Genomic DNA, 16,547 nt, shown 5'->3' on the forward strand with positions numbered 1-16,547 from the left:
CTGTGTGAAACGGAGACCCAGGCAGGAGGTGACCTGGTGCTCTGAGGTGAAGAGCAGAGCAGGGAAAGCGGTGAACTCGGGCAGGAATCATGGACACGCTGAGTTCAGTGTTCCCTCAACTGCAGCAGACTGGGATGGAACTGTACCCATGCCCTCCAGGCACAAACCCTCCCATGCTGATGACTGACACCAGCAATCAGCCTTTCCCCTGTGCTCCTCACAAGTGTTGTGAATGATGTTGGTGAAGCATATTTTTAAGTGGAGATATATATATATATATTTATAATGTGTTTTTTGCACAGGAGACCTCCCAGGAGCTCCACTGGGCAGGGGGTTATCATGCAAATCCAATGCTCCCCAAGCATGGAGCTCTGTCTCCTTGTCTTCACTGCACGTGTAGTGGTGGCCTTGGGCAGCGCTGCCTGCTGGGCACTTGTTGGGTGTGGGCTCAGTGGGATAATCAACGAGTGCCTGGAGGGGTAAGAGCAAAAATAAATGCTTATGCAGTGGTCAGCCTGCCAGACTCATGGGGTCATGAGTAATGGCCAAGTCACTTCACATCTCACCAACTAGGTGAGGAAGGAAAGGATAAATCCGTATTAGCTGTAGGGAAAAGAGGATACCCAAGGAAACAAGTTTTTGGTTTTTCAGGTACAGCCTTCCCTGGTGCCCTCAGGCACTTCTCACTATGCTCCTGCTGCAGCAGCATCAGACTGCACGCTCCAGTTAAGCATGCTGTAGAAACACTTTGCTAGAAAGTGGTTTAGGCTAAAGCTCTGCTGGCTCTACAAGCATTTTTACTGCCACCACCCCAAGCAAGATGGAGTTTTCAATTACAGACTCACAAACAGCCACACAGGACGCACCCTGATTTATGCATTAAATACCAGGAAAGGCTTAAGTTATGTTTGTCACTTAGCAGATGGTGACGGTTGCTCCAGCATATGAAATATTTCATGCCTGACACTTCAATTCAGGAAACAGTGGTTTGCTCAGCAGAGGTGCAGGAGGCAGCAAGTTGTTATCAAGTACAACATTAACCTTTCTCATCATTTTTTTCTCAATTTACTGAGTTTTTCCCAAGCAGAAAGCTGTATTGGGCTCTGTGCAGAGGGCAGTGGTGTAGCCCAGCCAGCACGTGTAGGCGGGGGGCACCCACAGCAGGGGATGTGTCCCTAGTGCCAAGCTCTTGAGTGTTTGGTTGGGTTTTTGACACCGTAGCAAGTTCGTTTTCCTGCAGGGCTGGGCTCACGTCCTGCAGACCTCAGTTGCTGAGGTTCCTGTTCCTCAGACACAAGGTGCCTGAGGTTTGCTGAACCACAGCGAGTTTATTGTGAAACTATGCCACCAAAGTGGCTCCAGCTGCCCTTGCGTTGTTATTCTTTAAAGTAGGGTGAAGTCAATCTCTTCCAAGCCCTTGCCAAGCAGTCGGAAGGTAAGTGCAGGGCTGTGCTGAGCAGGTGCTGTGCCCATCCCATGGGTGGGACAGCACCAGCTGGTCTCCTGCACCATCCTCTTGACTTCAGGAGAGAGCTGTGGTAAGGACAACACCTGGGTCCTCCGTCTCACAGTCTGCCAGGTCCTGCACTGAAAGCAAAAAGAAAAAAGCTGGCAAGGGTCTTCTCCTTGCCTTCGCAAGGGCCGTGTGAGAAGGTCACAGAAGTGATGGAGCAGCTCCTTCCCCCCAGGGGCCGTGGGGATGCTGGAGCACAGCCCCCCACTGCCTGCTGGCACAGCCGCCTCCACTGCTTCTGCGGCTGCCAATACCTGCTCGTGCCTACAGCAGCCAGCACGGGTTCAGCAGAGCTGATAACTCTGCGAGAGCTGTGGAGCTGGGGCACTGCAGGTGGCCTTCAGCCAGCCCCTTCAGGATGGCCAGGGATGCAAAATCTCTGCAGGAGCCAAGCAGTGAAAAGGAGCTGGTTGCTGGAAGCGGAGCACAGCCCACTCGTGCCTCTCCCTGGGGTGCAGAAGGGTGCTCGGCAGTTCCCAGGGCAGCAGGGAAACTTGTCTGCTGCAGCATGAGCCTCACAGTCCCCAAACTTGGCTTGGGCTGTAGGTTTTTCTTGTTCATGGCAAGCACCTTCTCCAGGGCAGTTAGCTGGTTTCCCTGAAATGCAGAAATTTTGCCTTTACTTAGATCTGACTATAAAGCACCACACAATGTTTATGTGGCACAGCATCAGCGCTCCAGCCTCGGCACTGGGAAGAGTGGGGCATCAGCCATGGGGTGCCCTGTGCGGCTCCTGCGCCCCAGGCAGGCTCCTGCTGTCCCTGCAAAAGGGGCGATGGTAGGGTCATTCCTGGTCCGGGGGACACCTCCTTGGAGGGCCACGGGCTCAGCCTGGCTGTGCTTCTCCATGACAGGAGATGACACCCTGCCGTGGAATACAGAAGAATGTTATTTCAAGGCTTCCTCATACCTATGTGCAGTTCAAGGGTTGTCCGCACTCCCTAACCCTTGGGTGCTGGCAGTACATACAGGTGCATGCACTGTAATCAAAGCACTCAGTGAGTTGCTTCTCTAAAGATGCTAATTAGGCAGAATGTTTGCTCCCTGTTTATCACGAGTAAAGTGCTGGAGGAAAGTGAGCTGAAATCTTTCCCCTGCTGATCTGTTCATCAAGAATGGGGATGAGGGGCTCAGACTGTGCTTCCACCAAAACTCTTCTTGCTTTTCCATGAGGAATTGCTATTTTGAGGGAGGAGAATTTTCCTGGAGGTAGGAATTATATTCACGCTTTGCCTTGGCTTTGCTGTCAGCACATGCACGTGGCTTTTATGTGCCACTGCCCATCCCAGAGCCAAGGCACAGGAGGTGCTCAGCCGCAGCGACGTCGGGTTCTGAACTGTGGGGACGAACCCAGCAGCAAATGGGATCCGGGAACTCAGGCCCAGAAATGAGTCAGTGCTGTGCATAGCTGGGAAAGGGTATAATCCAGGTAGGCCCAAGACTTTTAAAAATCATTGGGAAAAACTTCTGTTGCCTTTATCTCTAAGGGAAGATAACAGTAAATCAGCTAGGAAAGGGCATGTCCAGTAATAGTGCCTTAATTAAACACACCACCAACCTGAAATTTGGTCAATCACAAGATATATAGGTCCAAGAACATTCCTATTCATTACAGTGGGTTTTTAAAATCCTTTTCCTCTTGTTGATGATTGCTTTCCTCTCCCTGCCTCATGGAGAAAAAGCCAGTCAATGAGACAGGCTGATCACCCGTGCATGGAAATTGCATGCGAGCTGTGCTGGTTTGGACCATTCCCCTTGGCTAATCTGGTAGTGTTTCGCACAGCAGCTAGGAAGCACATTTCTGATGTAGCCAGTTGTAAAACTTCTGCAGCTCTTGTGGTCCACGTAATATTCTGTAGGCAACATCAAAGATGTTTTTGGTGTAGCTCAGATGCAGTTGATGGTTGCTGTGAGCTTGATGGATGTTATGCATTAGTAGATACAAACTACATGAGATTTCTTGATGTCGTGCAGCTTGTGCTGGCACGCCGCCCGTGATGATACAGCCATCACGTGAACATTAGGCAAACGAAGCGCAGCTTTGCTGTGGAGCCAGCCTGTGTCAGGTGAGCTGGGACCTCGCTGTAGGGTGGGGGCGGGAGGCATGTGGAGCTGCAGGGCAGAGCAAACGGTGGAGTGAATCACTTGCCCCAAGACAGGTTGCTCTGGTACATCCCTGGGAAAGTCTGTCTGTGGGCTCCCAGAAGCATGAAGTGCTGCACGTGGAGCTGGAGGAAGCCCAGTGAGGCTTTTCCAAAGCTGATGGCAAAGGATTGCTCTGGGCAGGAATGGCAGCTGCTGAATTATTATTTCCGTGTGAAACGTATATGTGCTAACATGGTTCAATTGCTGATTTTAAATAGTGCTGTGCTGCTGGTAATCTCTGCCAGCTCCCTCCAGAATTTTTTAAAAACATCCTAAAATCCAGCCACAAGGCTGGGAACAGGCCAGCACAGTCCACGCTCAGCTCTCTGCTCCCTCCGCTTTCCTTAGCGATAAAGTTGGTGAAAACAAAGTTGTACCTGTCTGGACTTGGCTTCTCAATTAACTTCTTCTGCCTGAAGACTGTTGGTGAAATCTTTATAGGACTTAGTTCATGACAGAACAAACTCAGTGAAACATATTCTTGCAATGCAGATATTAAAACTGGGCATGTTCAGTGTTTATGCCTGTGGTTAGCCTGGGTCTGGTTACTTAATAGCCCTGCTGCAAATAGCTAATAGGCGTAATTCTTGTGCTGGATTCGTTTTGAATTAGGGCCAGCATCCTTACGCTGTTTTCTGTTCTTCATGCTCTGTGCTGTCACTGCTAAACCACCACATGCTTTGAAAGGAACAAGGACTTCCATCTATTTTCTGGTCGCCCAGAACTCCTCAGACCATTTCCCCATTCTCCTTCTAATGAAACTGACCTTTTAACCACTCCCTTGCTTTTGTATTTTTAACCATTGGTCCATGCAAACAGAAAACAAAGTCCTTCCTTTTGCCAGTGGCTGGTGAGGCAGCCTGTTTCTGCTAAGGGAGTTGTGTAAAGCTGGTGAGGTTGAATTCCCCTGGAAGATCCCCAGAAGCTGCTGCACACATCTCCGCTTGCCTCAGCATTTCTGTGCTTTGATGCTGTGGCCACGTGCCCGCAGCATAGCATGTCGCGGCGGGGCAGTGGGGAACAATGCACAATAGGCAGGAGTGCCTGAAGTGCGACATTTCCTATACCAAAATAGGTCATGAGTTCATCTGCGACGGCTGAGCATCCTCCATGCAGGCACCTACAGTCATTGTTCAGGATGCTCATGGTGTCCAAGTAATGCATGTTGCTGCTGTTGTGACCCAGGATGCTGGGACCTGACCCTGGATGCTGTGTGTCAGGTAAGAGCCACCAGCAACCTGATGTGCCACCAGCTCAGCCACCTCCTCCCCACTGGCTTTTGGTGGTTGAGAAGACATCAGTGAGGTGCAAGAGGTGGGTCTGCGCTGGGCAGACTGGCAGCACCTCACCCCTAATCCTTCCTGGCAACCCTGGCCCGTGGCAGCAGCTGCACCCAGCCGGGTACCAACTGTCTGGCTCTTCAAAGGCTTCACAGTGAAGTTTCTGTATGAATCATGAGCAAAACAAATGAGGTGGATCATCCTGAAGAGGATGAAGAGAGCACAACCAGCCTGGGTCTGCTGTCCTGTTTGCTGTGCAGATTGGATTCCTTATTCCTGGAAATCTCCTGATAACCATTGATCAAATGCCTATTCCATCCATGCATTTGTCCTGACTTCATTTATCAGCTTTATAGAGCAGAAGGGATGACTAGCTGCCTCTACTCGTGCAGGGGCAGAGCCTGGTGACTTCCGGCACCTGGGTCCCAGCCCGCAGTGATTTTGTACAGGTGGGTGGTGAGATCTGCCCCCTTGCCCACTCCCTGGCCCTCATCATCTCGCCCTGTGGCTACAGACCCTCCTGGCTGCCCCCTGCTCCTCGTTGCTCCTGTCATGCTGTCTGTGACCTGGCATGGCTCTTTACGCGGGTCAGCCAGGCACTTAGCGGAGCCAGTATCCGATCGCTGGTGCCTGGCCACCCCACGTCCTTGGTACTGTGGTTTGAAGCCCCTGCTAGGCCAGCTGGTGACCAGTTACCTCCATCAGTGGGGTGAGCAGGTTCTCTAGGTTTTAGGTGATTTACAGCTTCTGCTGGCTTGGGTTCACGTCTGAGCATCCAGCTTGGTGGCAGCGCAAGCCATGCTCGTGTCTGAGCTCTGGAAAGGGCCATGGGAAGCTTTCCCCATCCCTTCCCAGCTGCTCCCTGGGGTGGCCACCTGCAGCCCAATGCGACAGGGAGCCAAGCTGGCTGAATTTGCATCCTGACGTTATCAGAACAGGCAAGAGTCAAGGTTAGAGGGGGATGACTTGGTGTGCAAGTAGCCTGAGCTACACGCACCATGCTGCCTGCACGAACACACTGGTGTTACCGCCTTGTTTCTTCCGTGCATGGGAAGGCTGGGAAGGGACAGGTGTGAGTTTAACTGGGAGAGAAACATTGTAGGGGATGGAAAAATGTGGAAAGAAGAGGAGCTCTGAAATGTGGTGCTGCAGTGGCTGAAGCACTTGTCGTAGAAGAACAGGCAACTCAGAATTTGTCCATGAAAATATGGTTTTCCAGTACTTTTAGAGAAACTTTTTCCCCTTCTAAACTCTGAAAGGGACTTTTGTACAGGTAACACTTCTTCCCTTGGCCCTCCCAAGCCTTTGGGAGAGAAATTTCTGTCCTCCTTGTGTTGTGTGTGCAAACATGGGGGGAAAAGTGGACCCTTGGGGGTCCAGAGAGGAGGAACGATCCAGCACAACAGCAGAGAAATAGTGTTTGAAGTCAAAGTCATTCAGTTGCTACCTAAGCTATAGTTTGCCTCTGCACCACAAACAAATATTCCACTATTTTTTGCAGTTATAACTTCATATCTTTGGTCTGAAGCATGCTATGCTTTACAGACGTGATACTGTAAATCCTATGACTGCCTGGAAACGTGCCCAATTATCAGGATTCAATGGCCATAGCAAATAAAGGTGAAACTAATCACAGCCTCTGCTGGTGAGCAAAGCTCACGGAAGGTGCAGGCACTCTGGGCAGCCAAGAGCAAAAGGCTCCTTTAGGCAGCTTGGTGCTGAGCCGCTCGCAGGTTTCTCCTAATGAGTGAATAAATTGTAAGCAATGTGGTAAGTGGACCCCAGGGGAAGAAGTTATGTTCCCCTCTAATTATGGAAGGGCATTTTAACAATCTGTTTGGACAAAGATCAGGGGAAAAGCAACAACTCCGTATTTATAGTTCAAGGGTTTTCACTAGGAAAAGCTGCTGTGAACAGATGTGTGACATCCTTGCCTCTGCAGCACTGAAAATCTCTATAGGCAAGGTCTTCTGCCACCTTGACGCAGGATGCTGCAGCAGCGAAATCTGTGCCTGAGCCGCTGTAGGGCTTTCCCAGGTTCCTGGCTGTGGGACTGTTTCTGAGGCTGTCATGTTATTTTCAGGAGGGTTCATCCTGTTGACATCCTAAAGCTCTAAAACTAAGGAGAATTTTTTTGTTTGTTTCTAAATGGTTTCCAAGGTTTGCAAGTAAGCTGCAGCCAGCGATGGTTTAACTATGGTGTAAGTGATGGAGAGCCTCCGCTCCAGCAGCCCTCCAAGCCCGTGGCATAAGCTCCTGTGCATTTCCCAAAAGACCCTGATTGTACAACAACTTCTCTTTGTTTTCCACCGCGGAGAGGTGATCTCTTCTCATTTTTACAACAGCGGTATTGCCTATAGATCTATCTTGCTGTCATGTGAGGTTCATAGCACAAGAAAGAGCTGCTTGCTCTTCCAAGCTCTTCCCATAAAAACTTACCTTTTATTGATTTGTCTGGGTTTGGCAGGGATGAGCTCTCCCCAGTGACCTGCTCCCCTGGTATGTAGCTGTGTGCATGTTAAAGGTGAAAACAGCTCTTACTCCAACATGGGAAAGCCAGCTGAAGTTTATTGGATTTACAAAGAGCTTAATTAGGATAGGCGAGTTTGGAAAAATTCAATGTCAAGGTTTAAAAACTGTTTTCATTGCATAGTCAATGCAGGAGGCTTATCCTAAAGAGCTCATGATGCTCCTTTGGGTACAAGCAGCCTAAAGGTCTCCTTAGTTTGCACTGGGAGAGGAAATGCCGCTTACACAAATCCCACCTGCTCTAGGGGTGATGGAGGAGTCCAAAACAACCATGAAAAAATGAGTCTGGCAGTTATTCAATCAATGAAGCGACTGGACAGATGAATTCCACCCTGTTGTGGGACTTCACCACTTCCCACTGGCAAAATACCTGGCGTGCAGTCAGTTACACAGGTACTTTGGCAGGTGACAAAGGCAAGCGTCTCTTCTGTCCTGGTAAAAACACTCGGAGCGTGCCTATGGCCCCTGGGCGTGAGGCATTAGCTGCTGTTTTCTGTCCTCAGGTGTTGGTCAGACCTTTTATGTGTGAAAATGTAAGTGCTGGGGTTTTTGCATCTGAGCATAACTGTGAAAAACTTGCTTCTTTTAATGCATGAGTGGGCAAATTAATTTCTATTTTTAGCACTGTCTGCATCATAGAAAGTTTCCCTTCTCTCCCCCGCCCCCCTCCCCCTATGTGTAACAAACTGGCAGCGGTTCCTAAACAAAACCTGTTTCTTCTGGTTGTGTTGATGACACTGGGATGGCGTCCCTTCCTGGGTGTGCAAAGGATGCTCAAGATCCAGCCGCCCCACACGCTCTCCCTGGCAGTAGCTGCTGCTGCAGCTGGCTGGGCACAAACCTGATCTGGTGGGTGATCCCTTTGCTCGTGCACAGAATGTTCCTGGTCTAGGTCTGCACTGGGTAGTCGTGCGGGATTTTAGGCGAGTGTGATCCAAGGCAGCCATGGCCTTTGCTCCGGCAGCCCTGGTTGGTACCCAAAGAGTTCCCGGCTGGATGGATCCCTTCCCGGGAGGTGGACCAGATATGCTGTGGGGGGACAGCAAGGTCATCACCCCGCAGGCTGCTGCCCACACAGAGCCAGGATGAGGCCATAGGGAGCTGCTCTTTGCCTGGTCCCACCTGGAGGGTGCTGCCTGCTCCGGGCTGCCCCAGAGATAGGGCCAGTTAATGACTAACAGGCGCTGCAGTCGCCCTGCCCAGCCTCTCCCTCCCTGCTGCCTGCCCACCTTGCTGTGCCGTCGCCAAGGCTTTTAGCTCTGCCTCATTGGAGACCCACCGCTTACTGTGGTGGTTGTAGCACTTGTTTTTCCCCTCTTCCTTTGGTAAACCCCACATCTGTCCCTGCGTGTCTGCAGGTTGCGTCGCAGCAGAGCCCGTGCCAAAGGCGGTAGGAAACGTTCGCTTTGTTCCAGCCCTTTGGGTTGGGTTTTCCTCTCCCACAGCCTGATGTTTATTCTCCTCGGGCCGCCCTCGCTCTTGCTCGGTGAATGAAGTTATTCCCCAAAGGCCACGGCCTCACAGCCCTGCTCGGCACGGGGGTTTTCCAGCCAGTGTCAGATGCTGGTGGCTGCAGCTGGAGACACATTGCATCAGCCACACTTGCCTCTTATCTCCCACCCCAGACGATGCTCTAACATGTCAGACCTTTCCAGCCTAAAATTATTGGCAAATGAGTAAAATATCAGGGGAAAACCAGCTTGCTTTCCCCTTGCCTTCTGAATTGTGCCTGTGCATTTGTTTGGGTTTTTTTTGTAAACCTGGGTTATTTAGCTAGGTCTTCACTGCAGATTGGCTTATTGCAGAAGCTGACAGCATTGGTGACAGGGACATCCACAGCAGGGGCTTGGTCCATAGCGCATTTTTTTTTTAATAGCATAGCCTCTAACCCTGCTCCGAGGTAGGTCTGACTTGCAGATGATGGCAGATACAAACCAGCTCCCCTACACGTGCACAAGACCTGGGCTTCCCTTCCCAAAACAAGCAGGATTCCACCCACAGCTGCACTGGGAAGAGGGGAGGAGTGGAAAACAGGAGTAAACTACTAAATTCCCTATGCTTTCATGACTCATGAAAAACCCCCTGCAACCGTCTCTGTCAACAGCATGTGTCTGGGTTTTTTCAAGGAATTTGGAGTGCATTCTCTGAGTTCTCCCACAAGATAAAGTAAACATCATATATAAAACATTTTTATTAAAACAAATATACATGACTTTATATACAAAAATAAAATGTACATGAAAATAGTCTATTACAGCTTAGTGATTTGGTTCCTATGTGTTACACACAAACTAGAACCTTCCATTCTGCACTCTCCTGCAGGTGCAGGTCCGGGGTGAGTCTGCAGGGTGTTACAGCTTGCTGCATACAGTACTGTGGGTGTCCCAGCAGAGTGCGAGAAGGGATCTCGGAAAGGCATGGTATAAATAAAGAGCTCTGCCCCATCAGTGCAAAAATTGTTTCATGCAGCAGCTCTTCAACTATTATGTGGAAATAGATATGGCGTGTCTATGAGCAGATAACATCCTATGAGTAGACCTGGGTAATGTGGAAGCAAAGCCTAAACTGAATTTTCACATTTTATTGGTCTAAATTATTTACAGTTTAAAGTTGAAAGATCTGAAAGGTGAACTATGCAATGGAGTAAATCAAAGAAGACAGTGCCAATTAGTGCAATTTTTCTTAAGTGTAATGACAGTCATTAAGCTCACTGTCACCAGTGTTGCACAGGTAAGCAGCAACTGAAACTAACAGGTAAGAGGCTCTCCTAGCAGCATCTCTCCTAAGCACTCCGTGAGTAAAGTGCTCATCACATCTCACACGGGGAGGATGGTAACCTCTTCCCCAGGCCTCCAGCACAGCAGGGTACCATTTGGCAGCACCCTACCAGGTCAGACCCCATGGCACGTTGGCAACCTTCCCAGCAAAAAAGCTTCAGCTCCCAAGTGATGACAAGGTGCGCACTGTGGCTGAGCATCTTCACTGCCAAGAGTCCTGCTAGTGAGATTGGATTCTTTTTCTTTTTTTTTTTTTTTTTTTTTTTTTTTAAATTTATAATGGCGTTTTTCTTGCTAACCTTTTCAGGCCTAAAAGTTAAACGGAATATAAAAGCTACTTTCTTTGCTCAGTCAGTAACAAACAACCTCTTCCACCTCTTCAGGCTTGTCAGAGTTTCTACCCAAGAGCAGTTCGTGGTGGGAAGAAGCCAGGGGTTTACAAGCCACAAGGAATGACCTGCATGGTAGGTCTCACTGTGTCCAGCCAGGAGAAGTCTAGGCAGCTTTTCTGGTCAAAGAACCTGACCTCCAGCTCTCCTAGACAAAATAAAACAAGGATGAGTACTGAAGCACACCTGGTAAAAGCAAAATTGTGTGTGTGTATATCAAAACTTGAAAGCTTCCTCAGATGTGAGTAAACACCTTAGACTAAATACTCCAAACACTCTATCAAACCATCCCATTTAAGCTATTCCTAGTGGAAATTCTTCAGTTACGCTGCAAGGAGTTCCTGAAAGCTGACATGACTTGCAGGTGTGTAACTGTAAAACAAGTCTCTAGTATTCTTAGTGGAGGCATTTTTTGGCTTTTCCTCTTTATCAAAAATTCCTTGCAGCCTTCCGACAGGCTACTTGGAAACCTCAGAGCACAGGGATGCGTGAATCCCTCCACTGGCTTTGCTCCCTCCCATCAGTGTGTTGCATGAAACCTCTTGCCCGCGCTCTCCTGTGGCCGTGGCTGCCGGTGATAGCAGAGGCGGTGGTACCTGAGGTTGTGTCGATCTCCCCGTCCTGCTCCTTGTAGTTGTAAGTGCTGCACATGGTCTGCGTGCCCGGCTCGTTGGTGAGGAAGCCTTTTCCCCCAACACTGGTGGCACGCCAGTCTTGGACTGGTTCAAGCAGCTGCAAGAGAATAAGGGGATGGTAAAAAGTGCTCCTGCTCTCTGTGGGTGCAATGTTCTATTCCTTTCCCTTAATCAGAAGACAGACGAGCAAAAATGACCAAATTATATCTTCTCAGGCTAAGTTATATAAAACTCATTTTATTCCCAGAATTAAAAAAAAAAAAAGTTAATGCAAAACAAGAAGGGCTGGAAGACCTCCAGTGATGAATCCCCCCATCTTATCAGCGGGATGAGCATGACATGTCTGGAAATGCAGATTAAGTGCCATATGTGCCAGAGGGATGGGCCAAATAAAGTCTAGAAAACCTTTGCAGACTCTGATAATAGCAACCTCTACTTCTAGTAGTACTCAACAGCTTTCTCTGACTTTCACATGAAGAGTAAATATTTCCAGGGATGTGTCTTCTCCAGCACATGTTTGCAAAGGAGCCTTCTTTTTGTATTTAATTTTTCAGGCTTCCTCATTAAATAAGGGCCTTGTATTACTTAAGTGTATGTTCAGCTCATATAGGACTGGATCAGATAGCTGCTTCCCTTCCTCTCTTGATGCAAACAGCAACTTTGGCCAATTTTATTCTGACCAGAAGGATTGGTTTTACCTTAAAAATGTCCGAGTTCATTTCTTCTTCATCTTCATCCGTGACTGTTTTGTAAGCACATTAAAAAAAAAAAAAAAAAAGAACATAGATGTCAACTTTTCACATGTTAGCCCTTGAGCTTCTGCTTCTCCACCGCACAACCCACTTCATGTTCTCTTGTCACACAACAGCCCTACCCCTTACTTCCCCCTCCCCGGGGATGACACCGAGGAGAGGCTCGAGGGTCTGAGCTCCTTCCCCGTGGCTCTGCAGCCCTTCATCCCAGATGCTCTGCAGCCCCCACATGTTGGGGTGTGCGGCACAGCCGGCTCCGATGCCTCCCCAGGACTCAGCGGAGCAGAGCCCGCTTGGTATGCAGGAGGAAGATATTTGCACCCTAAGTGAAGAACCACTTTGCTCTATCTATGTTGATTATTTTTCTTCCCCACTGGAAGCATGGTTACCTGCACTGACACTACTGTACCCAACTCTGTCCTGCTTCTGGCATTGCCTCGTCCAGCTGCCTCGGGAAGCCCCAGTCCCACCCTCCCAGCTCAGAAATCTCCCCTCTTCTTTACAGACCGACCTGTCTGTGCCATCAGGTGGAGCCTGCAGGACAAAGCCTGCCCCTTTGCCCATGTGTGCAAAGCAAATGGCATTTCAGAGCCTTTCACCCATGAGTAACTACTGCAGGTGGCACCTGCCAGGTCTTCCCTTCTGTCACCTGGCCAGTTTGGTGGCTCCAGGCACCCTCATCCACCAGGTGGAGGTTGGTTTTTCTACAAAACAGCTCTTGCTTTTTCTCATGTCCCAGACACTCCTCCTTCCCGCTGTCTTGCCTCCAACCTGCCCCCAGCAGACTTATAAAAGATCAGGGTAGGAAAACAGAAATAGCCACCTTCTGAGGACGAAGGCAGGGGGGACACCTGGAGCTGGTAGAGGTCGTTGGTGCTGTCAGCCATGCTGATTTCCATCGGTGGCCTCCAGTCAGTCAGGGAGCCGCTCACCTCGCACGAGGAGAGGTCTGTGGGATGCACCAGGAGTTGGCACTTACAGGAGAGACACAACCACCTCTATTTCCTCCCTGCCCGCCTGACGGCACGGCCCCGAGAGTCACCTTTGTCTTTTTGGTGCAGAAACTGTGGGTTTAGCACAAACGACACTTTCCACCCTGCTCAGAGCTAAAAACTGAGTCTCACCTAAGGTGATGGCCGTGCTCTCCACCTCCACTTCCTGCCCCACGTAGTCCTGAACGGTGTAGCCACTGTGGTCATCTGGCAGAGGAGTGTTGGTTAGTCTTTCTGTCGACTCCTCCGTCTTCATGTCTTCATACAACTACAAAAATAAGAGCAGTGCATGAAAGGCTTGTCAAAGAATACACAGGTTCCCATACGAGAAAAAATTAAGCATGAAAACCACCAAAACCTCTAGCTTCTTCAGCTGCCTCTACAGACACATACCTTTCTCTTGCTCCTGTTTCTTGCTTCTTTTGAAGACTTCGACTTCCTTTCTGTTAAACAAAAAGATGAATGTGAGAAAGAGCTGCGTGGCTGACATTTCAGGCGAGCATGAGCTCTTGCAGCTTTGAGCCCTGCTCAGCAAGCTCTGCTACTGCTGTCAGCAGCATCCTGACAATGCCTTTAGGCACATTTAAAGACTTTGGGATAAAACCAGACCATTTCTACAAACTGTTACCAACGGCAGTAACCAGCTATTAACTCCAGCAGCACCGGTGCTACCAACAGGTCTGTTACACCCCCGCCCATGCGGAACAGGAAATTTAGGCGGTGCTGAAGCACAGCAGTGGCAGCTGCACAAGCCCAGCTGGGGTGCTGAGGGGCTTACCTTTCTTCTGATCCTTTGTCAAGGGCGGCAGCATCCTGTAAACCCTGACAGCACTGGATCCTTTGTTGATGCTTTTATCCTTCACTTCTTCGATGTCAGGCAGTGAATTCATAGCACAGCGGAAGTTTGCCTTCCAGGTTTTCGGATCTGGGTCTTTCTCACCTACTTTATACCTTCCTATAAATAAGAGATGGGGTGAGTATTTATAGACTTTTCAGTGTTACTTCTTCCCGCTAAAAAATAACACCTTACTCTTCTATTTTCTCTGACATCTATACTAGTAGTTAATATAACTACCTGAGGTGTAAGTCAAGACAAAACAAAATGCCTTGCTTGAGATACGCAGATGAGCGATGGGAATGTGACACTGGCACACACCTGTATGAATGGCCCAGCTCCGGAAAAGGCAGGCGTCTTTCTCCATGTCCCAGCCATGCTTAGCTGCATGCTTCCACGGGATTTGAAACATCATCTTATCCTGAAGTTAAACCAACAGAGATTTGAATTAAAATAGAAGCACCACATGCCAGTTTAGAACGACAGATTTAATCAAACAATTCTCAGTAGCAGCTCAGAAATTTTATAAACCCCCCTGCTCTATATCTTAATTAAACATCCGTTGTTCCATCTATTCTGTTCCAGGCATTTAAGGCTTTTTATGATTTCTGAAACTGGGGAAAAAAAAAAAAACAACAACACATGTGGCACAGTACAGTTGGAAGTAAGCAATATTGTCAATTTTATCCCAGAATCGTTTAAATGCATTGCATCTAATCATTAGTATGTCAGGAACTATGGCATATTTTCTAGGCATGCTTTGGTAGAGAATCCCTTTTTTAAAGCTGCCCATAAGATCCTACAAGAATCCCGAGAAAAGCATGTCCTAGCTTAAATATCACCTTGGGATGGATATGGAAACTTCAGAGAAAGAGACCTGGGTCAGTAAGCCTACTGATCTGACCCGGTGCTACAGGTACAGGGCATTGCCTTCCAGAACAAAAAATACAGTGCTGCTTTCAGGCCAAAACATAAAACTGGAAGCAACTGGGAGTGTAGCAGTAGCCACTGAACTGGGACAAGAGGTGACTTGGCTCAAGTGGGCCGCAGGAGTTAAAAGAGAACTTGGAGTTTTCTTCGTTCTCCCTCAAGTTCAGACTGCTTTTATTGTAATTTAGCATTTTTCCCAGGAAAAAAAAATTGAACTCCTGCATTGCATACCAACCAGAGCTACCTTTTCTGAAATCAAGAATATTTGTTTTTTAAACATAATGCCTGCAAGTTTTCTCCATGTTCTTCCTTCCTTTCTGATCTTGACTCACATTTACCATCATCTAAGAACGAGGATGGTTAATGACACAGAAGTAACAGTAATAATAATGATGATCATAACAAACAACCCTCACCTTGTTAATCCATATCAGTCCTGGTATTTGATTGGAATTAATCTGCATTTCCAACCAGGGCCTCATGCGCATTCTTGACACTGGCATGTTGTCTATGAAAGAAAGAATAGGTCAGCAAAACCACTCATCACTTTTCCTCATTCTGCAATGTCACCCCCCTTACCCTCTGTACTGCCAGCACTGCCCGTAATGCTAGCAATGCAACTAACTACTTCTCTAGATTCATGACTCTTTTTATTTCAGTAACTTCCACCTGCTTGAGCAGGGCGGTGCATCCCACTCTGCCTGGTGAGCCCCGAAAACTCCAGTTTGGAATTCTGGCAAAGGGACTGATGGCGGGAGCTCGGCCCCCGCTGCCAGGGGTCGGGGCAGCCCGGCCCCTCGGGGAGCCCCCCGCCCGCCCCGGGGCCGGTTGCCCAGGAGGGGATTCGGTGGAACCGGCGGGGACCGCTGCGGGACCCCCCGGCCGCGGCGGCGGGGAGACTCTACCGGCACGGCCGGCCCTTAGAAGTTTATTATTGATAAAATTGGGCGCGGGGGGAGCCGGCCCTGCCGGGGGCCCGACTAGCCGCGCAGCCGGCCCCAGCGAACCGCGCCCGGTGCTGCCGCCGCACAGGGGGAGCGGGGCGGCGCGGCGCTCCCAGCCCTTCCTCTGCACAAATAATTTCCTGTTTGCGGTAGTTTTTCAAGGCAGCCCCAGATTTCCCAAACAATACTGTTCCAGCTTGCACCACCAACGCGCGCGGCGGCGGGACAAGGGCCCGCAGCGTGTCCGCCCCGGGGAGGGCGGCCCGGGATGCCCCCCGGGGCTCGGGCCCCGCGGCTCGGCGCTGGCACACGCTCAACAGCGGGAGCGAAGCCTCCGGCTGAGCCCGCCGAGTGGCAGCCGCGCCCGGCCGTGCCCGGCCCCGCGGGTGCGGGACGCCATCCCGCCCCCGTCCGTCTCCTGCCGTCGGCTGCGTAAGGGGCCGCGGCCGCCGCCCGCCGGAGGGATGCCCAGTGCCCACCCGACGGCCACCGGCGCCCGCCAACCGCCTCCGCACGACAGATGCCGGTGCTGCCCCCTCTTGCCAAGCAGAGCCGAGCCAAGCCGTGCCCTAACCCTTGGGACCGCTCCCGCGGACCCTGCGGGGAGCCTTCTCCCGGAGCCCCGGGGCTGTGCAAAGCGCGGGTAGGGGGCGAGCGACAGGACGTACGGCGACCCACCTGGCTGTGCCGTGTAGTGCCGAGCCGTGCAAGCCTGTGCAGCGATGCGGTAAGCCGAGCCGAGCCGTCCGCGCCCGCTGCCCGCCGACCGGCCTCTGCCGCCCGCGGGGCGCGCCCTCGGGTATAACGCGGCGGCGCCCGGGATTCC

General features: G+C 50.3%; 1 protein-coding gene across 1 annotated transcript; it reads right to left on the minus strand.

Annotated features, from left to right (window-relative positions):
- Positions 1-9,640: 9,640 nt before the first annotated feature.
- IRF1 (interferon regulatory factor 1) lies at positions 9,641-16,546 on the minus strand. The gene is made up of 10 exons (XM_080397803.1): positions 16,400-16,546; positions 15,194-15,285; positions 14,169-14,268; positions 13,791-13,967; positions 13,406-13,455; positions 13,145-13,280; positions 12,844-12,969; positions 11,967-12,010; positions 11,230-11,365; positions 9,641-10,781 (listed from the first exon to the last, which is right to left on the minus strand). The coding sequence occupies exons 2-10, from the start codon at positions 15,278-15,280 to the stop codon at positions 10,681-10,683; spliced, it is 957 nt and encodes a 318-aa protein (XP_080253929.1). The 5' UTR covers positions 15,281-15,285; positions 16,400-16,546; the 3' UTR covers positions 9,641-10,680.
- Between the last annotated feature and the right edge of the window lies 1 nt (position 16,547).

Source organism: Falco punctatus (assembly GCF_963210335.1).
Source record: "Falco punctatus genome assembly, chromosome: 8".
Classification (NCBI taxonomy): Eukaryota; Metazoa; Chordata; class Aves; order Falconiformes; family Falconidae; genus Falco; species Falco punctatus.